At 42.9% G+C, this 25,858-nt stretch overlaps 5 protein-coding genes across 7 annotated transcripts; 1 reads left to right on the forward strand and 4 right to left on the reverse strand.

Annotated features, from left to right (window-relative positions):
- Positions 1-719: 719 nt before the first annotated feature.
- Positions 720-4,506, reverse strand: LOC133921694 (receptor kinase-like protein Xa21). The gene is made up of 2 exons (XM_062366673.1): positions 1,525-4,506; positions 720-1,275 (listed from the first exon to the last, which is right to left on the reverse strand). Exons 1-2 carry the CDS (start codon positions 4,193-4,195, stop codon positions 872-874), a joined length of 3,075 nt encoding a protein of 1,024 aa, XP_062222657.1. The 5' UTR covers positions 4,196-4,506; the 3' UTR covers positions 720-871.
- A 1,896-nt stretch (positions 4,507-6,402) lies between these two features.
- LOC133921695 (bifunctional nitrilase/nitrile hydratase NIT4-like) lies at positions 6,403-10,286 on the reverse strand. The gene is made up of 5 exons (XM_062366674.1): positions 9,950-10,286; positions 8,788-8,979; positions 7,937-8,230; positions 7,445-7,726; positions 6,403-6,874 (listed from the first exon to the last, which is right to left on the reverse strand). Exons 1-5 carry the CDS (start codon positions 10,092-10,094, stop codon positions 6,702-6,704), a joined length of 1,086 nt encoding a protein of 361 aa, XP_062222658.1. The 5' UTR covers positions 10,095-10,286; the 3' UTR covers positions 6,403-6,701.
- Positions 10,287-10,768: 482 nt separating this feature from the next.
- LOC133921696 (bifunctional nitrilase/nitrile hydratase NIT4-like) lies at positions 10,769-14,249 on the reverse strand. 2 transcript variants are annotated; one of them, XM_062366677.1, is made up of 5 exons: positions 13,966-14,249; positions 12,704-12,883; positions 11,809-12,102; positions 11,295-11,576; positions 10,769-11,105 (listed from the first exon to the last, which is right to left on the reverse strand). In XM_062366677.1, the coding sequence occupies exons 1-5, from the start codon at positions 14,099-14,101 to the stop codon at positions 10,936-10,938; spliced, it is 1,062 nt and encodes a 353-aa protein (XP_062222661.1). In that variant the 5' UTR covers positions 14,102-14,249; the 3' UTR covers positions 10,769-10,935. The 2 variants fall into 2 exon arrangements, with proteins under 2 accessions (XP_062222661.1, XP_062222659.1); XM_062366675.1 differs by having other exon boundaries at positions 11,809-12,126.
- Positions 14,250-17,716: 3,467 nt separating this feature from the next.
- On the reverse strand, positions 17,717-22,447 carry LOC133921698 (proteasome subunit alpha type-2-like). The gene is made up of 11 exons (XM_062366680.1): positions 22,269-22,447; positions 22,073-22,149; positions 21,078-21,142; positions 20,930-20,976; positions 20,053-20,128; positions 19,814-19,881; positions 19,115-19,184; positions 18,769-18,854; positions 18,529-18,591; positions 18,386-18,451; positions 17,717-18,005 (listed from the first exon to the last, which is right to left on the reverse strand). Exons 1-11 carry the CDS (start codon positions 22,307-22,309, stop codon positions 17,957-17,959), a joined length of 708 nt encoding a protein of 235 aa, XP_062222664.1. The 5' UTR covers positions 22,310-22,447; the 3' UTR covers positions 17,717-17,956.
- A 92-nt stretch (positions 22,448-22,539) lies between these two features.
- LOC133921699 (protein PEROXIN-4) lies at positions 22,540-25,854 on the forward strand. 2 transcript variants are annotated; one of them, XM_062366681.1, is made up of 6 exons: positions 22,540-22,692; positions 23,430-23,485; positions 23,898-24,017; positions 24,097-24,225; positions 24,423-24,552; positions 25,507-25,854. In XM_062366681.1, the coding sequence occupies exons 2-6, from the start codon at positions 23,480-23,482 to the stop codon at positions 25,593-25,595; spliced, it is 474 nt and encodes a 157-aa protein (XP_062222665.1). In that variant the 5' UTR covers positions 22,540-22,692; positions 23,430-23,479; the 3' UTR covers positions 25,596-25,854. The 2 variants fall into 2 exon arrangements, with proteins under 2 accessions (XP_062222665.1, XP_062222666.1); XM_062366682.1 differs by having other exon boundaries at positions 22,542-22,692; positions 24,097-24,180.
- Positions 25,855-25,858: the final 4 nt, after the last annotated feature.

Consider the following 25,858-nt stretch of genomic DNA (forward strand, 5'->3'; position numbering starts at 1 on the left):
AGGCGAGCGACGAGCAGAGTGGCGCGAATCCGGCCAGGCCAGAGGCTGGCTTGGGCGAATCCGGCCGGAGCGGGGCCGAGAGAGCGGTGGCGGCCCCTGGCGCGGGCAAATCCGGCCGGGGACGAGGCGACGCATACGGGACGGCCGGAGGTGGAGCGACGGCTCGGGGGTGAGCAGCCAGGACGGAGGCGGACGGGGCCGGGGCGGCCCGGTGCGGGAGGCGGCTGGGCGGAGGGGAAGCCAGGGCAGAAGGATCTGGCGGGCGTTCAAGTCGACGCGCTAGACATGGCTCGGGGGCGCTGAGCGCAGCGGGCTCAAGGGGCGGCAGAGGAGACACTGGAGCAACCGAATCGAGCGGCAGCTCGTGTCGGTCGACGACGGAGGTAGCCGATGCTGAAGAAGCGACCAAACCATCGAGAGCTTGCAGACGGAGGAACGGTGACCGGATTGAGCCGGCCGCAGCGACGGGGATCCGGGGACGGCCGGATCGGGTCTTCGGCGTGGAGCAGTGGATGGAGGCCGGGAGGCAATGTCCAGATTCTCGAGCGGCACAGGAGATCGACAGAAAAATCGATATAAGAGAGAGAGAGACGATGGGAGAGAGCCTGCAGGGGAATAGAAGAAGACGAGTTGCGGCGTAAAAAAGAAAAAGAAAAACTAGCTCTGATATTATATTAGAAATAGCAATTTATATTTAATAATAATATATATAGAGTACATTAGAGAGTACAGATAAGAACTCTAGTTAACTATAAATAACACCTTTTAAGTCAAAGAAGATGTTTTACATTTTATTCAACCCACAAATCCGGGAATGATTCTGAAAATTTCAAGTGATACATGACAACATATTGCATAATTTCTTCAAAATCTAGCAAAAAGCGCTAGGCATATCTTCACTTTCTTGTTCTACTTGAATTAGTGCCTTTTTGGTCGCATGCAGCTCCTTGATGATATCTTTGGTTGACATTCTACCAGATGGCGTTTCCTCAGAGCACGACATCCCAAGTTTAAGCAGTGAAATCACGGCATCAACCATTTTTCTGTTTGAGGGACCATCCGAAGTTGCAAGCTCATTTTCAAACTCCATCACCAACTTGGCGTCAACAATGTCCATAACTCTGGTGTTTGCAGCCATCTCAGCATACATGCGAAGGCTTAATCCTTGCTCGAATGAACTGTCCACGGGTCTCCTTCCAGTCACCATCTCAAGAACAAGAATTCCATAGCTATAAATGTCGCCATGAGTTGAAACTGTATTTCCAGCACCGTATTCTGTTGCATTGGAAAATGTTGTTAAGAGAATAAACAATACGATAGCATTACATTTGTTTTCGTTATGCACAAGCAATTTGATGGCTGGGCGTAGTTAGAAAGTTCAGATGACAGAAAGGTTAATTAAAATCTTTGATTATAAGAAAGAACGGACTAGTTCAGAGGAATATTCCACAATTTGTTCTTCACAACAATATGCTTGGTTTCATAAACAAGCAAAAGAAATATAAAGTTAAAATATTATCTAACCTGGAGGAGCATAACCAATAGTTCCTCTGAATCCCATTGAACTAGTTGAGGGCTTGAAAGATGAGCACCCCTCAGTAATAATTCTAGCAAGTCCAAAATCTCCAACATGAGCTACCATATTAGCATCGAGAAGCACATTACTTGGCTTAATATCACAATGAACAATTGGGATAGCACCGTGGAAGTGAAGATGATCCAAGGCATAAGCCACATCAAGGAGTATGCTCACTCTTTGACGGAGATTTAAGTTTATCAGCGCTCTTTTGTCATGTGAGTTAGGATGTAGCCAATCTTCTAAGCTACCATTAGGCATGAACTCAAACACAATCGCTTTGAAGTCATTCCCTCTAAAATCAATGCTTGAGCAAGCTGTGATTACCTTGACAAGATTCCGATGACGCAGGTTTCTCATAGCTTCACATTCAGCTGTGAAACTTTTAAGTGCCCCAGGTGTCTGAAGTTTTAGTACTTTCACAGCAATAAAATTCTCGCCAGTTTCACCATTAATTTTTCCTCTGTATACAGACCCAAAAGTTCCAGTACCCAGCAAATTAGTTGTTGCGAAACCATCTGTTGCTTCTAGCAACTGCGAGTACGAAAACAACGGACGTCCCTGTAAGGACAATGCCGAAGGGCCATTTGCTAGTCTTTTCTTGTTCCAAGTAAACAAGAAATATATCAACAACAAAAGCACGAGCAGTGCTCCCACGAGGGAAAGTATCACAGGCATCACTGGAAATCTGTGCTTCTTCTCTGATGATTCAGATGAACATCGAGGCAACTGAAGGCTTTGGATGCCCCCACAAAGCTTGGCATTGCCCTGCACCGAAACTGCAGTAGCATTTGCGAAAATGCCAAAAGTTGGCACTTCGCCAACAAGGTTGTTAAAAGAGAGGTTCAGATACTGGAGCGCAGTAAGATTCTCGAAGAACATAGGTATCCAGCCTGACAGATTGTTTCTTGAGAGGTCAATAATTTCTAAACCCTTGAGCCTACTCAATAGCAATGGGATACTACTTTCAAAGAAGTTATTTTGCAGTTGGAGATTCTGGAGAAGTTGACATTCACCAAGGGTAGCAGGTATTTCACCTGATAATCTATTCGAGTGAGCCAGGAATAATATGACACTTTTTAGATTTCCAACTTCAGGTGGTATTGTCCCTTCCAACTGGTTATGAGAAAGATCCAAGTATCCAGAGAGTGAGGGAATGTTGAATATACTACTTGGGATCATGCCGCTGAAGTTATTGCTAGAAAGGCTTATTTCTAACAAGGATGACAAATTTCCTAAGCTGCTTGGTATGCTACCAGTAAATAAATTGACTTCAAGATACAAGTAATTTAATTGGGTAAAATTTCCTATGGCTAGGTCGATTTGCCCACTTAAGCCATTTTCTGCCAATGACAAGTCTACCAAGTTACCAAGCTTACTCAAAGAATAGGGGAGAGTTCCTGTTAAATAATTGTACTCCAAAGCAACAACTTGTAGACCGGCAACATTGCCTATTCTTTCGGGTATAATACCTGATATTTCATTATGTGACAAAGTGAAATACTGAAGTGAAGTGGATAGATTGGAAACAGAAGTGGGAAGCATACCTCTAAATCTATTGTAATCTAGTTCCAAATATATCAATTGGGAGCAATTTGTTAAGGCAGTCATGAACTTCCAATCTTTGGTTTCTTTAGCTTCGAGAAAATTATAGGCAAAGTTTATCGACTGGAGACTTTGTAAGAGTCCAACCTCCAAGGGAACTAAGCCGCTAAAATTGTTTTTCACGATCTCAAAGTATTGCAGGTTAGAAGCATTGGCCAACGAAGTTGGGATATGGCCATGAAACCGATTTGCGCTCAAAAGTAATTCCTGCAGAGCAGGAAGATTACTGAGTGCATTTGGGGGTATTGTCCCACTCAGCGCATTACCCACCACAGAAATATGGGTCAGAGAAGAAATATTCCAAACTGCAGGTGGAATAGCTCCAGATAGATTGTTGTACTCAAGGACAAGTATAGACAGACCTGATAGGTGGCTCAGAGATGTAGGAATTGGTCCTGTGAATGTGTTGTTTCCCAAATTCAAGTGTTGGAGTGATGACATGTTACCCAAAAATGGAGGGAAATCTCCAGACAAATAGTTGGCATAAAGATTCAAAACGACTAGATTTTTCAAGGAACCCAGCTCTACTGGGATCTCACCTTGAAGGTGGTTATTCTTAAGACCAAGTATGACGAGCTTACTGCACTTTCCCAAGACCGATGGGATGCTTCCTTGCAAAGAGTTCATGCTGAGGTTGAGCTCTTGCAACCTACCCATATGGCCAAGCTCTGGGGGGATCTCCCCGAAGAGTTTGTTGTTGCCGATGTTGAGTATCATGAGGAAGGAGAGGTTGCCCAAGAATGGCGAGATACGTCCAGACAGACAAGAGGAGTTCACATTTAACACAATAACCTTTCCAGGATGCCGCCTGCTGCATGTAACTCCTCGCCAGGAGCAAAAGTGGTTGGACATATTCCATGAAGCCAGCGACCCAGTTGGGTCCAACAGCTTGGACTTGAAGTGGATGAGCGCGACTTCGTCAGACGCCGTGGCATTGCTGCCCCCGCTCCAGAGCGATGCTTTTGCATAGGAACATAGCAGCAGCGAGAAGCACACTACTGCTATGGCCTGCATGCCTCTCTGTTCTTTGGATTGGGGGCGTGTTGGTTGTGGATGTAGAAGAGGAAGCTAGTACTGAAGCTCTGCTTGGTTGATCACAGAGCCTCTCTTGCATGTGGTTGTGTAAGGAGAGAGAGATATATAGCCCATAAGGAGTGGCACTTAAATGATATTCGGAGTTGATCAAAGTCTAGGTGGATTGCTAACCTTTCCTCAGAGGTGATTATGGGTGAACTAGTGCTGGATATCACTCAATATGAGTCCACTAAACACGTCCAACACGCATCTGTATAACTGTCTTTTCAATATTATAACCTGACGTGTAATTCAGTGCCTATCAGCCTAACATGTTGGAGCACAAACCACTTTCGATCATTTCCATCCTCTGCTTCCTAAGACTATCCCCAACCATATTCCCTTCATTTCGTTCCCTTCCCGATTTCCTTCCCTGTTCTCATTCCATTTATTTTCTCTCATCTCCAACAGCTTCTCTTCGAAGGGAATCGCGAAGGGAAAGGAGAGAGAATTCCGTCCTGAAGGGAATGACCCTGGGAATCCCGTCGTGAAGGGAAACCGTTGGGAGCGCTGAAGGAAACAGGAATCCCTTCACGACGGGAATCTGACCGTGAAGGGAATCCGTTAGGGGTAGTCTAACGTGTTGTATGGAACACGAACCGGGCTTGAGACTGAAACCCCGGCCAATTCACAATTCACACCTAGGTAAACACTAGACAGGGAAACCCAATTTGTGTGACAAAACCAGCGCGAGTTTACTGCATAGTCTTTCTATCCTTCCAGCAACTTTGACCATTCAAGTTGATTATGAGTATCTGGTATTCGGCATCCAGAACCAGAAGTCCACAAGTCTTCCCACCCAGGGGATGACTAGATGTGAGAATTAGTGGAAATTACAAGTGCAGATCAATTATGGTTTTACTTTTACCAGATTCAGATATCCAATTTAATTTCTGAAAATAGTAGCATGACTTATATATCCAATTTAATTTCGGACGCTGTATCATGTCAAATTTTGGTCCTACAAACCGCACGCTCTAAACTCTGAAGTAACGGGATTTTGAGGTCTACTTCTAAGAAAGCAGGGGGGTAAAACAGATGCAGCCTGTACCATGGGATTGCTCTAGGGCGACCTAGTTCAAATTTGATCTACAACCTCAGGATTTGGATCGATTCCGTCCCTCCTATCAGACATGCCCCCGGAAAAGAAACACGCAGGAAATCTCGTATGATTGAAACCCTAGACTGAAATCAAATATTTTTCCCCCAATAAGTAAACTCACCTAGGTTCGAGAGAAGCTACGGCGAAATCCGGAGCGTCTCTAGGCGGCCATACCGCTCTACAGGAGGAGGCTCGTCTAACGTAACTACTCTCTGATTTGGTCACTAACGTGTGAGCCTCTCAAGTCTAGGTTCATGCATCAGTGAGCACGTCAGAAGGCGATTCACGTCGGAGGAACCATTTCTCGCTCTACGGGGTGCCATGAGACGCAAACAAGCTCGGCCTGCCCCTGAGCGGCCGAATGGCACGCGGCGGATCCTCCGACGTGAATTTATGAGAACACTGATTTTGCTATATTTGATATTGATAACTACCTCCATTCTTAAATAAATATCGTTTTAAAATACAAATTTTGACCACTAACATAGAAGAAAAATTAAAATATATCACATGAAAATAATATTAATAAATTTATCGTGTAAAATACTTTCAAATAATTATATTTTTAATATCTTTTTATAACAAATGTTTTAAAAAAGCAATAGTCAAAGTCATGCATTAAAGATCGTGTTAATATCCTAAATGATAAGTAAAAAAGAATAAAGTAATTATTGCTAAAACAACTTTGCATAGTCTATTTTTTAAGAGAAAATGAAACTTTATTAATCCTTCTACATAAGCCCAATATACTCGTAAAATCTCATGGTTTCTATGGTCGAAGAGATCCCTCCCTTTTAAGCCCTAAACCCTAAACAGATTGCCGTCCACCAAATCGGCCAGCAACGTGGTGAAAAGAAGAAGATAAGAAGCAAAGTTTCCCTTCGAGTTTGAGCGAAAAAAAACAAAAATGCAAGAAAAATTGCAATCCCTACCACACCTAAGTGTGCAACCGCGCGCTAGAAAGCAATACCGAAATCTCATCACTCTACAATTGTACTTACCTGAATCTAATACGTTTGGAATTCGTTGCAAAGCCATGGTAACATTAGAGGGCACGGGCGAAATAGAAACGGCACAGACCCCAGCTGTTCATCCTTACAAGCAGCATACGTACAAGGCACACGGACCATAATCCGTGCGTCCGTGGTTACCAGAAGGTCCAGAGCACACGGCACGCCGGCGACCCTTTTTCATTTGAAACGGATGGCAGGATCTTTGTCCATTCATTGGAGAAAGAAATGGAATTCAAAAGTTACATCTCCCATCCCAGACAGACTCACCCAGGGGAACCGAGCCACGGTCACCGACGTATTGACACAACTGAATTTTAAGGGTCGTCGTCCATCAGTAGGACTTAGCAACGTTGTCAGTTTTTGTAGCTGGGGTCTTCTCAGCAGCAGACGTGAAAGACACAGGAAGGTGTGGTTGATCATTCACCACCAAGCTCAGGACCTCAGGTCGAGCGTAGTGGCCCACTACGTCGAAGTCAAACTTGGCTCGAACAATTTCTCCCAGGTCTGCAAAAGGGGCATTCCATTAGAGCCCTTCTAACAAGAATGAGGTATAGCTTTCAACAATTCAAAACTGGTACCAAAACAACTATGAGAACACTAGAGCAGAACAGTGTATACAAATGCCTGTGTAGAAACATATTGGGTGTGTTTGGTTCCCGGACAAGATTTCATAAAGTTGTACCGTATAAGCAGGCTGAGGAGAAACAGGCTAAGCGGAGTCATCTCTGTCTGGACAGGCTGAGCTAAGTTTCTGTTTAGTTGACTGAACCTGAGACCATATGAGCGGATGCAAGAGTTGAGATTGTGATTCGTTACTCGTATAAAGATAATTTTGACACTGGTACTGGGCCCGCTTGCATGACTTTTTGTTTGGCTCGACTGTAGCCGGACTAGGCTACAGTCGAGCTTCACTCCTGGGCCAGGCTACGGCCGTATATTTGCACCCGCCGGGCCAGGCTACAACAGTAGATGCAGGCAACCAAATATGCTTCTTTTTGAGATTCTACGCATTCGCTAGGCTAGAATGGAGGAGATGCGGGGAACCAAACACACCCATTGTGTTTGTATTCTTACCAAGGTCGGCTGTAATCAGCGCCTCTCCCTCGTAGTTGGGACCTGCCAAGATTGTTCCAGATGGAGAAATGATGACACTGCCTCCAGGACAAACAACAGTGTCTGGAGAAGGCTCTTCACCTAAACCAGCAAACTCATACTCAGGTGGGGGAGGATAGTCCTTTCTGCGGCAGAATTGGTTTGCTGACAGGACAAAGCATCCCCCTTCCAAGGCAATATGCGTCATGGAGGCTTGCCAAACAGGCCTGGAATCAGCTGTGGGGGCACAGTAGATCTCAATACCTGCATATAAAACAAGAGAAAAAAGTCAGGCACGTATTCCGGTGCCAACGCTTTTTAAGCATTTGCTACTCGGACTAGTGCTTTAAGTATATTCCTTTTCATTTCAAGGCTACCATCCAGTGAAGTCAGGAAATAATGATACTTCTTGGTAAGCTGTCTCTAGGAAATTGATCAGCACCACACTAAAGAATACATCTTCAAGAGTCTTACCTTTACCATATAATGCTGTCCTCAAAAGTGGCATTTTATTTTCCCAGCAAATGAGGGCTCCGATCTTTCCAAGTGGAGTATCATAAACGGGAATTGTCGATCCATCTCCAAATCCCCATATAATCCGTTCTAATGCTGTAGGCATGAGCTTGCGGTGCTTACCCAGGTAACGTCCTAGAGGATCAAAGAAGAGCACCGAGCAATACAGTGTATAACCTTCCCTTTCAATCACTCCCATTACCAAGAAGACCTTATATTTTCCAGCCAGAGCAGCCAAGCATGTCACCTCTGGACCTGTAGGCTTCTTCTGTCAGTAAGTAGATATATACATACAGTAAAAACAAATTATATGTCCATAGTAATGAAAAATATGGTAATATTATTAACTGCGATTAATGGAACACTAAAAACAGCGGAAGTCGTAAATAAGATATAATTACTGACCCTAAGAATGGTACTAAGTTACAGGATGGCAATCGATGTAAAAAATGTAAAAACATGATCATAACATGTAGCTGAAGCAGCACAACCAAGTATCAACAAAAGGACCAACTTAGATGATTGTCTGCATTTGAGGGACACTCCAAGCAAGCTTAACTGTCCATCAATTGAATCAGGACGAGTGGAAGAATTACCAAACAGTCGGCAATTTTTGGAAGGCCGTAAAAGTCCTACCTGCCAACCTTAGACAGTTTATGCATACATCAAACATGAAAAAAAAAGTAACAATATTCCCAAATTCAGGCAGAAAATATGAAGAAGCTAACACCTAAGTTTCTTGTGAACTTATTAGGTAACAATAAGAGAACTAATAACAAGGAACAGGCATTGTCCATTATATTTCCACGTACCAGGCACATCTATGGCAGCTGAGTGATACCTCCGGAATGCTTCCTTTCCCTTGTCTTTTGGATTAGCAATGCTAATATTGATCCCAAAGCCAAAGGTGGATCCACGAGGATAGCCTCCAATAAAAGCCTCAGGGAACACAACTAGCTGTGAACCATACCCAGCAGCCCCTGCTATCAATCTCTCTGCTTTATCTGTAGTGGAAATAGCATTATTAACAACAAATTCATAAGTACAAATTCATTGAAATGCATTCGGTCCTCCCAAATATGTTACTACTACATACACATCCAGCGAAGAGTAGAAAACTATCCATTCCATTCATGTTCCTTCCCCGGGCAACAGCCATGATATAAAGACATACTACAATGGCAAACCTTGGACTTTAAAGTGTAACAGCAATCATTTTTTTTTCTTTTCAAACTTCTTGTTTGGCTTAGTAGAATAAATATTTCATTTGGATTACATTACGTGGTTTCTTTCAATATGATAAGCAAACAATAAGCTTTGCAAAACGTACTATGACCTATATGTCGACACCTTCTCCAAAACTTCCTCTAGTGCATGCTAGCTTAGTTAGAGACTTCTGGGTTTTCCTAGTCATGAAGCCAATGTAGCATTAATGGTGATGGTAGCCATCAGTTAGCGAAATTCGAAACTACTGAGATTGAAGAAGCAGAGCTAGCCTCCACTCTGAGCTCCCCCAGCTTGGGGCGAGGTGCTCTACAGATGTGGCCCCTTGTCAATCTGCACCCTTTCCCCCATATGTATCAATAAATCATATAATCGCATTATGGCGGTGCGACCATCAAATCCCAGCGGGTGCGTTTGATAGGGATCCAGATTTTCTTAGAAATATTTCGGTTTCAGATTCTCTCTGGAAACGTTTCTATGATGAATCAAAATCATCGAAGGAAACCGTTTGGCTAGCTGTATGGATTCAGAGATGATAGTGGTGTAATTGACTATTTTACCTTTTGCTGATATGCTATTTTTTATTTTTATTTGATTTTTCTTTTAATACAAATAATATTTATTTCACTTTTCTTTTAACACAAATAATATCTCTCTCTTTATCACCCTCCCTCATATCTCTCTCCCTTGTAATTGACTGACGCGAGCACACAGTCACAGAAGAAGTGGGGAACGCGAAAGCGTGCTTACCAAGAGTGGCGGGGGTGTCGTAGAAGATGGTGGATGCCTGCACGACGGTGGCGCGCACGGTGGTGGCGCCCGGGTCGGAGCCGGCGTTCATCTCCACCTCGGCGATCACCGGCCCGCCGCCCGAGCCCGACGTGACCAGAGCCATCAGTATGGACGGGGACGCCTGCTACTGCCCCTTGCTGGGGCTCGACGCGGAGGTGGGGACGAGCTCGCGGGGAGTGGATCAGTGGACGTTGAGCACCGGGGCCGTGGTGCGCGTGCGTGGTTTCTCCTTGGTTTTGATGGGGCGAGGAGCGTAGGAGGAACGGATGCTGCTAGGCTTGTCTTCTTCTTTCTCTCTTTTTTTCTTCTTTTGGTTCACGTTCACAATTTTTTTCAAAAAAGAGTAAAAAAAATTGAATGGGAAATTAATTGGGGTTTCTAAGGAAGAAGAAAGTCCAGAAATTTTGGATTTGTATGATTTATTGAATGTTTTTTAGAAGCATTTGTGTTCAGTGACGAGGAGGAAGGCAGTGGAGGAAACTATAGCAGAACGATCTCTCTTGGTCCAGATAGTAAATTGAAGAAGCAAAATAGACGAGTGACAAAGTGGTGTTTGATAAGAAGGGAACTATTCTTGACCATAGCGAACAGATTTTTTTTTATTTATTTATTTGCGAAGAAGACCATAGCGAACAGATTGAAACAAGATCCATCATTATCTAACTGATCCATCAATTATCACGTGACAACTAAAAAGAGATTATTCATCGCAATGGGCGCATGGAAGATGGAACATCTTCCCGATTATCATGAAGTGACAACGCCAAGATAAGCACAAGCAGAAAACAGACACGATTGCCAGACTTATAGGATAGAATCCATCACACTGATCAAAACAGTTTATTCTGGCACGTCCCATCTTTACAAGAAACAAAAGGCCACAATTATTGTGATGCAGCGGCCAGCTGCAATTGTTATATACGGCGATTGAAGAAGCATGGTCATTAGGTCTTCAAAATGTCGTCGCTCTTTCCAGCTGAAGTCTTCTCTGCGGCAGAAGTAAAAGAGACAGCGGGCTTTGGATCGGTCTTCACCACCAAGCTCAGCACCTCAGGTCGCGAGTAGTGGTCCACCACGTCGAAATCAAACTTGGCTCGAACAATCTCCCCAAGGTCTGTGAACAAATATCAGACAATTTTTAACATGGATTGTTTTTGTAATGTTTCACGATCACAACACTGTTATCTCATATGTAGTAAATCAATGCAAACATATAGCTAGACGTACCATGTCCTAATGCATATGAACACCAGACAGAGATATATTTTGCATATAATTTCATTTGAATTTCTTAGAATCTTACCCAGGTCAGCTGTAAGAAGGGCCTCGCCTTCGTAGTTGGGACCTGCCAATACTCTTCCAGATGGTGAAATGATGACACTCCCTCCAGGACAAACAATAGATTCTGGGGATGGCTCTTCATCGAGGCCCCCGAACGTATACTCAGGTGGGGGAGGATAGTCTTTTCTACGACAGAACCGGTTTGCTGACAGGACAAAGCATCCTCCTTCAAGGGCAATGTGTGTCATAGAAGCCTGCCAACTTGGCATGAAATCAGCAGTGGGAGCACAATATATCTCAACACCTGCACATTTGCACAAACATAGGAGAAAGGACTTAATAGAAAATATGAACTCAAGTACACGTGACATTGTGCATTTTCAGCATTAAACCCTTATGTTTTAAGGTGCATTTCTGCCTTTTCTTTTTATTCTTTGTTTCAAGGTTGTGACGTCTGTTAAATGGACTGCAAAAACTTAATATTTTTTTCTGGGTAAAGTATTGAGCAACTCTCATGTTCCAAGAAATAGGAATACCTTTGGCATACATGGCTGTCCTGAGAAGTGGCATTCTGTTTTCCCAGCAGATGAGAGCACCAATTTTTCCAAGCGGAGTATCATAGACAGGTATTGTAGATCCATCTCCAAATCCCCAGAATACTCGTTCCAGTGCAGTAGGCATGAGCTTGCGGTGCTTTCCTAGGTATTTGCCCAGAGGATCAAAGAAGAGCACAGTGTTGTAAAGTGTATAGCCTGCCCTTTCAACCACCCCCATCACCAAAAAGACTTTGTATTTTCCGGCTAACGCAGCTAAGCGGGACACCTCTGAGCCTGCATACGTCAAATGTCCGTAAACTGTGGAATAGCAGATGAATACTACACGTCCTTTACAACAGGCAAAAGATATCGAGTAGGAAGTGGATTGCAGTAGCTAAAATGGTGCAAGAACTACATTAAAATGAGACTGATGAATATAAAGGTGGAATAAGTCAATGCAACTTATAGAAATAACACTCTGCCCTACCAATACATGGGTGGTTATTTGATGCTGATGCTAGCCAAATCAGTAAAGCATTGTTGTTTATTCAATTTATCATAAAAAATTGCCAAGAGATAAGACAATGGGTGCATTTCCTAAAACACAAGAAAAGGTTCGAGAGTCCTATAGTGAGCTCCATAGTAGTATGCTAAGGCTTGAAACAGAAAGTAAATGTCATGCTGTAAGTGCATTTGTTCAGTAAAATATAACCAACATAAGCTGCAATTTGTCAGCTTGCCATCTGCAGCACAAGTTATAGATTCTCCCCAATTCAGAGCATAAAGTTTACTTGTCTGAAGTACAAAGTAAAGCCAAAAGACAAAGCATGGCAGCTGCATGATACTTCCGAAAAATAACATATAACGTGGATATATTAACATTATTTTGGAATACCAGGCACATCTATGGCAGCTGCATGATACTTCCGAAAGTCTTCCTTTCCCTTGGCAGAGCGATTGCCGATAGTCAGTCCAAAGGTAGATCCAAGAGGGTACCCACCAATGAAAACTTCCGGAAACAGAACAAACTGTGAACCATATCCAGCTGCCTTTGCTATCAATTTCTCCGCTTTATCTGTAACACAATTTAGTGAAGAAATTTACAAAATTTCGCATCTCCAATCCTATAGGACTTCATGTTGATAAAAGGATTATATGTATAAAAATGATCTTACTCCTAGCAGCATGTACTTCCAGTTGCGGTTCCTAGCGCTCTTTAGGAGTAAGAATATTTTATTCTTCACTAGGTTTGCTAGAACAAATATTAATTGCAGTCGAGTCATTACTGATTTATCTTACGGAAAAAAGACCAAAATAGACAATTTCTCAATGATAGTGTACATGCCTCCGGCAACTCTCCAAACATCTCCTTCTTTACCAGAAATTATAATACAAAACTATGAGAAAGATACCACAAAACAAATAGTAACCAAATTTATGCACATGCATGAAAAAATAAATATCTCAGTTAGACAAGCCTTCACTACTTTTCAGCTCACTTTCACAGGTATACGACAAAACATCAAGAAAACTGGATCACATACTCCTATACCATGCATCCATGATGTTAAGGATTTAAGGAAATGGCCACAGAAATAAGTCCAAAGCAATTATTCCATCATCAAATCCATACATGTGTGTCACACTCACATCAAACACCCTATCCTCCCAGAAAGAGAAACTGTTCACGCAACTCACCAACCACTATCTAAGAAAAGTTGTGTCCATTCCTTCTCCATCTAGCTCATTCATTCTGACCAAACCCAGCACTCCCTTCATCATATATCTAAGATCATGACCAAAACTGGAGAATGATGTCTCCTTGAAGTAGATGCCAATCAGCTTATAGTGTATTGAAGCAGTGAGGCGAGCATATACTGACACGATCACAGTTTAATTGAACAAATTTCAGTTCACGGGCCGTTTTTTATACAAGCCATCAGTCTAATCGAACAAAATTCGGTGAGTTAGTGTCGGAGAGACAAACAAGCAAGCACCTAGCGCGCAGCACCAATCCAAACAACCATACGAGTTAGACAATGAATCGAACACCACGCGACCATACGAGTTAGACAATGAATCGAACACCACGCGAGCTACTCCAAGTCTCCAACAGCAACACCAACAACGGGGAGAGAGCAAAATAACAGCACGCACCGAGGGTGGCGGGGGTGTCGTAGAACACGGTCGACGCCTGCACGACGGTGGCCCGCACGGTGGCGGCGGCGGCGGCGTTCATTTCCACCTCCGCGATCACCGATCCGCCTCCTGAGCTCGCGGGCGCCAAAGCCATCGCCAAGAGAGTTATTGATTGATCGGGGCGGGGCAGCGGGGGAGGGGGTACGAGCTACTTGTCGTACTTCTTGCGGAGGTAGTCGCGGACGCACTGGTCGCGGGCGAGCGTGCGGGCGCGTTGGGGCTCGATGTGGGCGTAGGAGAGGTGGATGCCGGTGGCGAGGAGGCCCGCGCCGAGGGCGAACAAGGAGGCCGTGGAGAGGAGCTGCCGGGGAGCGGACGGGGAGCACCACCCCATCCGTCGGCTTTGGTGGGTGGTTTAGGCCATCTCCAGGTGATGCCGTATCCGCCCATCATCCCGTATCCACGTCGGATACGGCTTCGCGTGCGCCCACAACGCTTCTCCAGCGGACTCCGTATCTAGGTGAACAGGGTTGCGGGGAGGGGGCTGGCGGCGGCAAAATTGCGGTGCGATACGGTGTCTGCTTCACTGTTGGCGCGCTTCTCCTGCTCTGCCCGCTCCCATCAGCGCTGCCGCAGGTCCTCGTGGGCGCCTACACGGTCTGGGGGTGGTCCCGTCGCAGAAACACGTGCTCCGGCGCGGGCTCGGCCTCCTCGCCTCCGCGTCCGGGCTCCTCCAGCGCCGCTCGCCGCTCGCCGCTGCTCTGGACGTAGACGCAGCGCTCGCCGTCGACGGGGACGCCGCCTCCGCGTTCCCCACCCTGTCCGCTGGGGGAGCTGCCGCCGCCGAGCTCGGGAGCCCCTAGCTCCTCCTCCTCCTCGTGGTCGCTGTCTCCGCCGCAGCGGGGGAAGCAGGAGCGGGACCGAGTGCCGCGGGTGCCGGGGCAAGCCTTCAACGCGAGCTTCGCGTACTACACCGGGTACGTCACCATCAGCGAGAAGCACGGCGCCGCACTCTTCTACTGGTTCTACTGGTTCTTCGAGGTCCAAGCCCCTCCTGCTCTGGCTCAATGCAGATGAAAATGGTGTACATCTGAATCCTTATTCTTGGAACAAAGGTAGCAAAATTTTCTATTAAAGAATAAACCTCTCTTTGGCAGCAATATCACTATATTTTACAGAAGCTCTTCAACTCCAGTAAGACTATCTCCAACGGTTTTCCTTCAGGGATTAGAATCCCTTCACGATAGGAATTTCGTTCCCTTCAGCGCTCCAACAATTTTCCTTCACGGTTCCCGTCACGACGGGATTCTCAGAGTCATTCCCTCTAGGACGGGATTCTCTCTCCTTTCCCTTCGCGATTTCCCTCGAAAGAAAGCTGTTGAAGATGAGAGGAAATAAAGGGAATGAGAACGGATAAGGGAATCGGGAAGGAAACGAAATGAAAAGAATATGATTAGAGATGGTCTAATAGCTAGCATTTTTAGTCTTGGCAATGGGCAAATGCAATATTGATGGGCAAATTGACAACATAAGATTGATATTATTGGATTTATTGTGAAAAAATTATGCTGTTATGACGGTTATGGCGGTTGGGGAAAAAATATTTTAATATAGGGAAGAGAAAATAGTGGATAAGATATAGAGTAGCTGTTGGAGATGGATGGAATGAGGGATGCTGTAATAGTGTTTTAGAGAATGAAATTTTAAGGTAGCTGTTGGAGATGGCCTTATAAGGAAAAAGGGGAAGGAGTGTGGAACTTTGGACTGCAGCTGGAGGACGATGACGGGGATCAGGGGAAGAGGATGCTCTGACTTTAACAGTACTTGCGACTGTAGATAGCTCTGAGTTGTTTGGATCGAAAACAAGAGGATAAGATCCAGTAATATAGTAATACTACAGTGCATATGCTACAGTAAATTTAGCCTACTATTTTTAGGTTAGGTGGTCGACTACAGTAAATCAGCTATAGTACAATTACGGTGCTGTAGTCTAACTCACAAAATATTGTGCTTCTCTGCCTTTACCTCTAAAGTCAGAGGAACCGGATTCGGAATCGGGATCCTCTGCTATAGCAACTAGCTACAGCAGAGGGCTACAGTAGGGTGCATTAGGCATGATCTGCACCGTCCGTTTCGTGATGAACGTTCAAGGCCAACCACCACAGGAGCGGTGCTACAGCGACAAAATCGTCTCAGGAGTAAAATCAGTAGCTGTCGCCACAGTGAATCAAGCACTGTAGCCTACGTGGATCCATTGTGCCAGGCTCAGATCTCTGTAGCTATAGTAGCCTCTCTGCATTGCTGCAGAGATCAAGTTCTTCCACTTCCAGTTTACCGTTTTGGCAAATTATGTGCAGGTCAGTGTAACTTTTGCATTTTACTTGTCATTTTATTGTTTTGTTAACAAACAAATGCAAGAATTACGAAACTTTTATCTAAATTTTCCTCATCTTATATTCACCGTATTCATATTAGGGTTAGAGGTGCAGTCCAACAGGAAGGAGGGGAGGTGAAAACAAGATGGCAAGTGGGGCAGCGACGGTGTCACTATTGGTTGCAAGAGTGCAAGAAGGCAGTGGGCATAATATCAACTATCCTGTCAAATAGCGACGGATCTTCAAGCCTCCTCCTACCGGCTATCACTCCCCTTAGCCCCCTCAAGCCTCACCTTCATTTTTTACAAGAGAAGAAGAAGAAAAGGGAGATGAGGTGGTGGTGGAGGAGGAGGAAGAAGATTAGTTCCTCCTCCATGATTTTGCTACGTCCGTCATTGCCGCCAATACATGGAAGAAAAGGGTGGTGATAGATGATAGCACCAAGCCATTGGATTTGACGAAGAGGACGATTCAGTATATTAGAGGTAGTGTTGAATTGACAAAGGAGGAGGATAGTGGTGGTGCCAACAACAATGACGGCAAAACATTAGGAAGTGGTAGTGGCAAGAGATGGTGGTTTGCCAAGGGTTGAAGGATGGCGGCTAGGGTGGTTGATAAATAATTTGATTTAAGGTGATGTAACTTGTATGTGATGCAGATGCATGATAATTAAGGACCACAAGATAAAGAAGTGTATCTATTGTTTGGAAGAAAGTGTATAAACACAAAAATAGTTACTTTGAATAAAAATGAAGACTCAAAAAGAAAAAAAAAAAAAGTAATCCTCCCATCCAAAAGGAGTGTCACTATCAAGATAAAAATTAACAGATAAAAAGTGTATCTATTATTCGGAAGAAAGTGTATCAATGCATACAATATAAGCAAAAAAAAGTTACTTCGAATAAAAATGACTCGAGGGGGGGGGGGGGGGTACTTCTTTGAAATAATGAATTCAATGGGAATTCACATCTAAAATTCTTCTGAAGAGTCCTCCAATCCAAAAGGGTGCATGAACTGCCGTGAAGCCTAAAAAGGTTTATCATCCGCGCACCTTATAGAACACCAGAAGGCGGCAACCAAGAGGATAATGAGGAATGGAAGGCCAAGACGATCAATGGGTAATAAACAGCATGTGGTGCCAATTTGCCTACCCAAATTCACATACTCTGAATACTAGGCTGTGATGAGGAAGTTCTATAATTGATTTGGGCACACGCATCGGGTGCACACCCTGTGCAGCTGTAGCCTGTGAAGGACCACCTGCTAGCAAATTTAATTTTTGCAACCACGAAACCCAGAAAATTTGCATTACTGCAATGCGTGTGTTACTTCCGGCTCCAATTCGCAAATAGAAAAAACCACAAAATAAACAAGACTTCCCCATCTCGACAGGATACGCAAGAATGTGCATCACATAAATGAGCCCCAGGGAGTAAGCCAAATACAACATCCACCTAACGCCGTCTTCCTTGTCTACAACATGCATTCATGAGGATCCAAGTGCAAGCATCACATGTCACTGGAGCAAATCAGTTTAAAGTGAGTGACAAAATAAAAAAACTGAAAGATAAGCTTCAGGGCGGCTCCTTGGCGACACTTTCCTTGTTCGAAACAGTGAATCATCAATAGACAACTTACTCCACCTCTTCCAAGAAATCTTTGATCTCTGCTGGGCTTAGAACTCTGCATTTTATATGGAGAAGTATTACTTGTAAGTAAACCATTTGATCGTAGCAAGGAATTTGTACTATCATGAAATAGCTTTAGTGTTAAAGTTGCAACAGTAAGGCAGAGTAAACACAAACATATTGGACCTAAATTACAGAACAGGTCGCAAAGATCTATGACTAACTACAAAACCATGAGAATAGGAAATTTGACTATGTATCAACGGCTAGAAGGTGCTCTGTAGTAAGGACTTAAGAGGAGCACCAGTTGTCAGCGAACCAATCAAGATTATATCTTGACAAGTAAGGGATGGATGCCAGTTTTAATCATTGGATGAGGCAGAGGAGCAATGCATCAGATAAATGTGGCAGTAAAATTGAGTTTGAATAGCGTACTTGAATTCACGGTCAGATCGAATAATTCCAATTTCAATATTGTTGGAAGAAATTTGCCCCTCGTATCTGCAAGTCCAGATCCAGAACCAGTTAGTAAACAAATAATGTTTCAAAAGTAAGCAACTACAAGAGGGATGTGATACCCTTCTTTCAGCGTCAAAATTGCAGTGTGGATGGCATCATCAAGCTCCATATCTTCTGTGTATCTGCAACAAAACCATAAATAAAGGTTATACATTTACACAAGTGAAATCATACATCTTTGGGGAAAATAGAAGAAGCTTTACGAGCGTATGTGCTGCTTGGAAGAAATATATTAGCAGTACTGAGTCATAACAGCGTCTAGACAACATTAGTGTATGCTGCATTGAGCCTCTGCGTACCTCTTCTCAAGAAAAGTTTTTGCATTGGACACATTTTTCCCCATAGCTGACGCTTTCCAGGAGAAGTATGATCCTGAGGGGTCAACCTGAAGAAATAGCCAACAATGTCAGCCATCCTGCATTTTATCAAGTACGGCCAAATACAGTATGATGGTGAAATATTAGTCCAACAGTTGAAATTTTCACTTTATAAGTGATTCTGGTTATCACTTATAAGTTACAGCTAGATAATAGGTGAGAACAAGTTGTCAGCTTGTCAATGAGATATGGATGATCATGTTAAATGAGGCTAGAATGATGAGAACAAAAATAGCGAAGTTTCTATCTTGTAGCTCCTTAAACATACCTGATACAACTGTGGGCCATTGTCATCATACCCAGCAATCAACAACGATACTCCAAATGGTCTTACACCACTGAAACAAACGAGGTCACTAGTAAATACATTGGTATAGCCTATCTATAAGGAGTAAGACAGTTCTTTAGGCTTCACAAATCACCATTAGCACCAAACCATAGAGGCTAGTATGTGGTTTTTAACATGATGTAGATCTCAGTAATCTCTTTTAACTTCACTTCAGGTCAAGCCGTCGAGATGACGTTAAAGTGAATCAATAAATACAAATGGAAACTAAATCTTATTATCCCATATTTGATGTATGACACTGGCTGACTTGCTTGGTTACTTTAAGAACATCCAATCATCAACCGCTCAATCTAACCCATTTTGAAAATCCAATAATTGGATCACACACAGATCATTCAGGTCCCATATAATGTTATGAAGAGATTGCAATACATTGTGGTAACATACAATTAAAGCATTGATAAGCAATTAAATTAACACAATCCATGCTACATTGTTATAATATGTGTTGGTAGTTTGGATATTTAAAAAATTAAATGCAGCTTATATTAAGGGACCATGCAGAGGCTCTGCCAATATAATCAGCAACTTAAATTTTCATGACTAAATTAGGTAGGGCAAGTCATGATCTAAAAATCTCATATGCACCAATGGAAGTTACCAAGTCTAGTAACATACCCTGATTGTGTGAACTCCTGCATAACAGCAGCAGTCTCTCGAACAAGCTGTGTAACAGGTATATGTTCCTGCATTTGACAATGAGAAACAATAATCATGAAAAACATATTTACTTGGCTGAAAGTGAGCACAAGAGTACACATTGTACAAATTAGCAATATATTTAAAATGGTGTCTTCACCAAATATAGGAATAATATTCGGAGGTCTAAACCAAATTTAAATTGCCAATAAATATACCTTGTACAATCGATAATATTGTTGTGCCTGCTTTCGACTTTTTCTCACTAGAACACGGAAATCTGGACCCATCCCACTGAAAACGATGCGAGGTAAGTACATGTATGCAACATAAGAGAGAAAGACTTGGCAATTCAAAAGATACATCAAACGTCCATAACTTCCCCAATAATATCATTAAACTAGAACTCATGTTAAGGAAGGAAGTTGAGAGAAGAAACAAAATAATTGAAGAGAAAACAGAGGTCCTGGTTGCTTAGCACTAAAAAACTTTTTTTTTCATCTCCAATGTGTGCTTCTGTTTCTGTGGTCAAGAAACTTCATCAAATAGTAGTGAAGTCTTTGCACATTCTAGGCTATGACTTTTTGCTAAAGACTTGATCCAATACACAATTTACTTGTTAATAACAAACGTAAGTTTAATCTCTGCTTGCCCATTCCTCAAGTTGCCTAAAAAATAGTTGATGCCCTATATTTGCTACAAACAAGGTGTCACTATAGATACCTGAAGTTACTAAAATTATGTGTGCATAGGAGTAGATACCATAGATTGATTTTCATATTTTGCCCTTTTCAGGAGAGTCTTTGTCAACAAAGAAAAGCAGCTTCCAAGGTTAAGAACGTCCCTTGTACACCTAAAGATAGTCCTTCGAACTAAATGTTCATTTTTTCCATTCTAGTACTACTGTGTATAACAGTTCATCAGTGAGCAGAGCACAAAACTAAAATGTCGAAGCTAATACTAACACATTAGCTATGCCATCATGAAAAACTAAGAACATAACCAATAAAATACTAAGTTGGGGTAATTCAAATTAACAAACAGTGCATGACCGTAATGTATGCAAATTCCAAAATAGGGAAAAAAATGAATTACCTGTAGACAACTCCAATATTTGGAGTCAGTGCCTGAATCTTTTGCACCTATAATTTGCAAGTAAGTACTGATTTAACACTTTTGTGCAAAAGAAGGATAGAATGTTGCTGAAAGAGGACATTCAACATTGAGGATGATTTAAACTTACAGATGTTTCATCCACTAAAATAGAAGGCAACTTCTTCTCGGTAGCGATAACTACACCATTAGCAGCTGCGAACATGGCAGATGTATTTCAGAATCAACAAAGCAAGTAAAAGGGAAGTAAAAAATGTTGTACTGTCTGACCAGTGACACATAGAATACATAGAATAGAACTACCTGGTAAAAATATACATAGTGCCTACTATGCCACAGTTCATTTAAATAAAACTAAATGTATTGGTAGAAACTATGTGAGGAATGCATGTCAGATATTAGTCTCATTCGGAAGTACAAACAACACACCAAAGTTTGTGAGCTAAAATCGACATATTGCTTTCAACTTGCATAGCCCAACTTCTGCTGCGTGGCACAATTAGCTCATTTAAGTGCAACTAAACTAATCCTATGCTGTATATGAAGTAGAGAAGCAAATTTGCAATTTCCAATGAAAAAGCTCCAACAGTCCCCATTGAACATCCAGGAGCCAGAAGGTGAACTCCAGCTAAGATTAGGGCACGCTCCTTGGGATACAATTAATTAGTTTGCAAATTATCCAAACAACTATAAAATCGACATCACAAAGAGCACCAACTTTTACAGCTCTGATAAGCCTTCAGAACATAGAAGGATAGAACTTTAAACATGCACATGCTCTGACAATCCCATTGACAGCAAGAAATAACGCCAAGTTTATCGAATGTATTAAGGAGCTCATAAAACTCAACCATGTATGCAACTCGATAATGCACCCTAGATCAGAAAATAATATTCGTGTCTTAAATTGGCAGAAAAACATAATTGACACTAGTGGAAACAATCAGTCAGTGATATTCCTTTTGTGCACCACTCCTTATCGAGTTGAACACATCATAAAACCTACAAGCCGTCTCAAACTGGCTAAATTGATCTCGACCTTGTCCCCCGTACTTGAATTCTCGTAACGCGAAACCATTAACCGCAGATAAAGTACAGTGAAGGCCACTACTGAACGGATCGCACCTTTGATCCCGAGCGAGGTCTGGCCGGATCCGACCGCCGTGAGCGCGTGCTCGATCTGCACCAGCTTCCCCGACGGGCTGCAGCAAAACAAACCAAAAAAGCTCGCGTCAAACCACCAAAACTACATCAAATCTCCCCCGATCTCGACCGAGGGGAACAGCAAGGGAGAGACGCAGAGGGGGGGGGGGGCACAGACCTGAAGGTGGTGAGGGAGAAGGAGTACTGGCTGTCGCCCATGGCCGGTGCGCGCGGTCACCTCGTCGGCTTCTCCGGGTTTGGGGTTTCGCGTGTGCGATTCGCGGCAAGGTTTTGCTGCTCGCGGGCGGGGCGGGGCGGCTGGCTAATAGGAGGGGATCGGACGACGAGACGGGGTGGGAGACGAGTGGAGTGTTTCGCAAGAAGAAGGCTTTTGGGCTGGAGTCCAAGTGGGCTTTTGGGATGGACTGGGTTGGTCCGGGCCCGCCGCGCGCGCACCCACCTGCTCTTCACATCTCCTGACCCCAGCGCTCCCGACCAAGCACCGTCGCGGCAGCACGAGCTCCTCCCGATTCGCCATAGCAACCTCCGGGGAGGCGTGGAGTCGGCTTTCCCCACGCCGGAATCGAAGTCGCTTCAAATTGGTACGCTCGATCCACACCGTGCTTTTCTTCGATGTATGTACACGGTTGAGGTTGAGGGAGGATTCAGGGACGTCGAGGGAGGTTAGGGGATTTTTACTAGTGGACGTTCCTGACCGATTTCGGGAGCGCGATTGGTCGCGCGCGGCCTGGTATCCTGACTCAAGCGCTGCTCGGCGGGCGATGGAAGGTCCTATGAGCGCGGTAGGCAAATGTCCAGATCGGTGGCAGCAGTGCTTGCTGTTGAAGAGAAGTTGGAGGCGATGGACTCAGGTTTTTTTTATTGATTTACGCCTTGGCCGATGCTTTACAGTGCCCTACATGTTGGTAATAAACTTAATTTGGGATTAATGTAGTCCAGTGGATTATTTTGTAAGATATGCGCAGTCCCTATTGCAGTTAGAGGGTCACATTTGATTTCGTCTTAACAAGTATATAAGGTCAGAAGAAAAAAGAACAGAAGATTATATTATGGTCCAAAGGCTTTTATGTGTTTGTCCGTGGAGTCAGAGGTCCGGTTTTTGTTATACTAGTCTTTACTACTGATGAACATTTGTGGCTGATTTCCTCAGTTTATGATTTGTGTGGATCTCTGCTAGCTTCCTGAATCTAGTCACAGGAAGTGTAATCTGAGTTTGCTACCATTTTTGTCCATGTCAAGCTCAATATTGTTCATTTTCACTATAAAGGTTAATAGGACCTTTCTAACTTCTCTTGTTTTCTATTTTGCTTGCATTCAGTAACACTTTCATCGTATTAGCTCTGTGGTCATCAGTAAAGAAGAGAGAAGATGCAGGTGAGTTCACAATTGATTCATTAGCACATTAATTTCATAGCCATGAAATGTCAGTCATCTCATAAAGATTGAATGATGCTATTTTCTTATGTTTATTTGGTGCATCACTTATATCCCTATGCAAGATTTTATAACTAGCAATTGCATTTCATAGGGAGCAATTTCCTCTCCTTTTTCCCATTACTTCTAGTCTATTGTCTGTTGGTTCTAGTTTGTCACAACTATAAAATTCTCTTGAATAAAATGTAACTGCTAATTACTTGCAATATAGTATTATAGTCAACAGGGACAGTATGAAATGCTACGTCAAATACTCCACCACACCCATAGGATATTTTATGTTTCACAATTGAGCTATCAGGGTTCTTAGCATAAAAATAAAACCTTTATTGACAATATGTTCTATCTCTAGGCATCTAGAGCAAGGCTTTTCAAGGAGTATAAGGAGGTACAGCGAGAGAAGTCAGCTGACCCAGATATCCAATTAATATGTGACGATTCAAACATATTCAAGTGGACTGCTCTTATCAAGGTATTTTCTTAATTGCAGCAACAGGAAAGATCAACCTTTTACTATTGCCTCTTCTGACTGTCTATCTTTATGTGGTTAGGGCCCTTCAGAGACACCTTATGAAGCTGGTGTATTTCAACTTGCGTTTGCAATTCCAGAGCAGTATCCTCTGCTGCCTCCACAAGTTAGATTTCTGACCAAAATTTTCCACCCAAATGTGCATTTCAAGGTTAGCTAAGAATGTGGTCTCCTGATTATAAATGTGTTTCTTAGCATCTTTGTTGTGTGTGGCATATTGTGCAAATATAAAACTATTAGGCTTCAGACATAAACGCACGCCTATTTTTATCCTTTAAAAATGAATCAACAAAATGCAGGGGCAATTTCTCTTTAGTTTCATTTGTTTTCCCTCGTTTCTGTTTCTAGACAGGTGAAATTTGCCTGGATATCTTGAAGAATGCATGGAGCCCTGCATGGACCCTTCAGTCTGTTTGTAGAGCAATAATTGCGCTGATGGCCCATCCTGAACCAGACAGCCCACTTAACTGTGATTCAGGTAGCTCTTTCTTCCTACTTATGACTTTGTAGGTACCTTGTTCGTGTTCGCACTTTTCATCGAACTATGCTACATGAAAAGCCACCACATTCTACTACTGTATGATACAATATTTCTGGATTAGACCAAGGTGATACGGTGTTGATTGAAAATGCTGTACTACGTTAGCCAGATTAACAAGAAATATTAGGCTATTGCTCTAAGAGGCCTGGACCTCTAGATGACAATATATATCAAGTCTCAGGCATGACATCACAGTAAATGAACCGTTCTTAAATCTAAGGTGGTAACAAAATCATAATTCTTGGCATTCCGACTTATCAACTGAACTAGCCGAATCGCTAATCCAATGGCACAGGTACATTTGAAAAAATAGTTACTCCTACTTTACAACTTTATTATACAACTGTAACTGTTGTAATTTCTATATCTAATTAATCTACACCATTGCATCATGGTCCTACCAAAGTAAGCGGTGTTGATCCTTCTCTTTTTCTCTACCAATAGTTTATGTTCTTTATCTTTTCTACTTATGGGCTATTGGGGGGTTTCTAGCCCTGAAAGCGAAGATGCCGCCTTTGATTTCACTAGTTTTTTATATTTATGTAGGTATGTAGCCCCCCTTAATATGATCTCGTCATTGGAGTCTCCACTAGCAATTAGGATCCTCTGAATGTGTAGTTTGTTGTCGATGATATGATTTGGTTCTTCATTGTGAATCGGAACATAAACCAAATGAAAGAATGGACGTAATAACTGACAAATCTGCTATTCGAACACCTGATGAACAAAACATGTAGCATTTACATTTTGCAAGATCTATTTCTGATTAGTCATGTACTGCCTAGAGAAACTTATAATATCAAAACCCTTGGGCTTAATTTATCTGAAGAGACCTACAATGGTACTCTAAATCTATCTTTGCTTTCTGGCTATCTTTTTCTTCAACCATAGGCAATCTCCTGCGATCAGGTGATATTAGAGGCTTTCAGTCAATGGCCCGCATGTATACAAGGCTGGCTGCCATGCCAAAGAAAGGTTAGCTGAAGAGGGGTGAAAGGAAACATGTACCAGTGGGGGCGTTTCATGCATGACTACAAGTTGTTATGTACCTTGTGTCGTCTGTTTATGAACTTGTGGTGCTTGTTTCTTTACCACGTATACGTGTGTATTCTGCGGTAAAAGGGAGAAAACATGAATCTGGGATGCTTGGTGTATAATGTAATGAATCTTGTGATTCGGTTGTTGGTACCACTAATTTGTTGCAGTGTTCACTGTTTCAATTAATTTGTATTTGTAGCACTCT

Source organism: Phragmites australis, chromosome 6 (assembly GCF_958298935.1).
Source record: "Phragmites australis chromosome 6, lpPhrAust1.1, whole genome shotgun sequence".
In the NCBI taxonomy this organism is placed as follows: domain Eukaryota; kingdom Viridiplantae; phylum Streptophyta; class Magnoliopsida; order Poales; family Poaceae; genus Phragmites; species Phragmites australis.

What these genes read in the sequence shown, in the direction of transcription:
- LOC133921696 (XM_062366675.1), bottom strand. Translation starts at nt 14,101, where the DNA reads ATGGCTTTGGCGCCCGCGAGCTCAGGAGGCGGATCGGTGATCGCGGAG. An exon ending in CGACACCCCCGCCACCCTCG is followed by an intron (nt 12,884 to 13,965) that starts GTGCGTGCTGTT and finishes ATTGTGTTACAG; the next exon opens with ATAAAGCGGAGAAATTGATA. An exon ending in GACAGCCATGTATGCCAAAG is followed by an intron (nt 11,577 to 11,808) that starts GTATTCCTATTT and finishes GCAAATGTGCAG; the next exon opens with GTGTTGAGATATATTGTGCT.
- LOC133921699 (XM_062366681.1), top strand. An exon ending in AGTGGACTGCTCTTATCAAG is followed by an intron (nt 24,018 to 24,096) that starts GTATTTTCTTAA and finishes TTATGTGGTTAG; the next exon opens with GGCCCTTCAGAGACACCTTA. An exon ending in ACCCAAATGTGCATTTCAAG is followed by an intron (nt 24,226 to 24,422) that starts GTTAGCTAAGAA and finishes TTCTGTTTCTAG; the next exon opens with ACAGGTGAAATTTGCCTGGA.
- LOC133921698 (XM_062366680.1), bottom strand. Translation starts at nt 22,309, where the DNA reads ATGGGCGACAGCCAGTACTCCTTCTCCCTCACCACCTTCAG. An exon ending in GACCTCGCTCGGGATCAAAG is followed by an intron (nt 21,143 to 22,072) that starts GTGCGATCCGTT and finishes CCATGTTCGCAG; the next exon opens with CTGCTAATGGTGTAGTTATC. An exon ending in AATATTATCGATTGTACAAG is followed by an intron (nt 19,882 to 20,052) that starts GTATATTTATTG and finishes TGTCAAATGCAG; the next exon opens with GAACATATACCTGTTACACA.
- LOC133921695 (XM_062366674.1), bottom strand. Translation starts at nt 10,094, where the DNA reads ATGGCTCTGGTCACGTCGGGCTCGGGCGGCGGGCCGGTGATCGCCGAG. An exon ending in CGACACCCCCGCCACTCTTG is followed by an intron (nt 8,980 to 9,949) that starts GTAAGCACGCTT and finishes TTTCCACTACAG; the next exon opens with ATAAAGCAGAGAGATTGATA. An exon ending in AGCTGCCATAGATGTGCCTG is followed by an intron (nt 8,231 to 8,787) that starts GTACGTGGAAAT and finishes AGAAGCCTACAG; the next exon opens with GTCCAGAGGTGACATGCTTG.
- LOC133921694 (XM_062366673.1), bottom strand. Translation starts at nt 4,195, where the DNA reads ATGCAGGCCATAGCAGTAGTGTGCTTCTCGCTGCTGCTATGTTCCTAT. An exon ending in TATTGGTTATGCTCCTCCAG is followed by an intron (nt 1,276 to 1,524) that starts GTTAGATAATAT and finishes CCAATGCAACAG; the next exon opens with AATACGGTGCTGGAAATACA.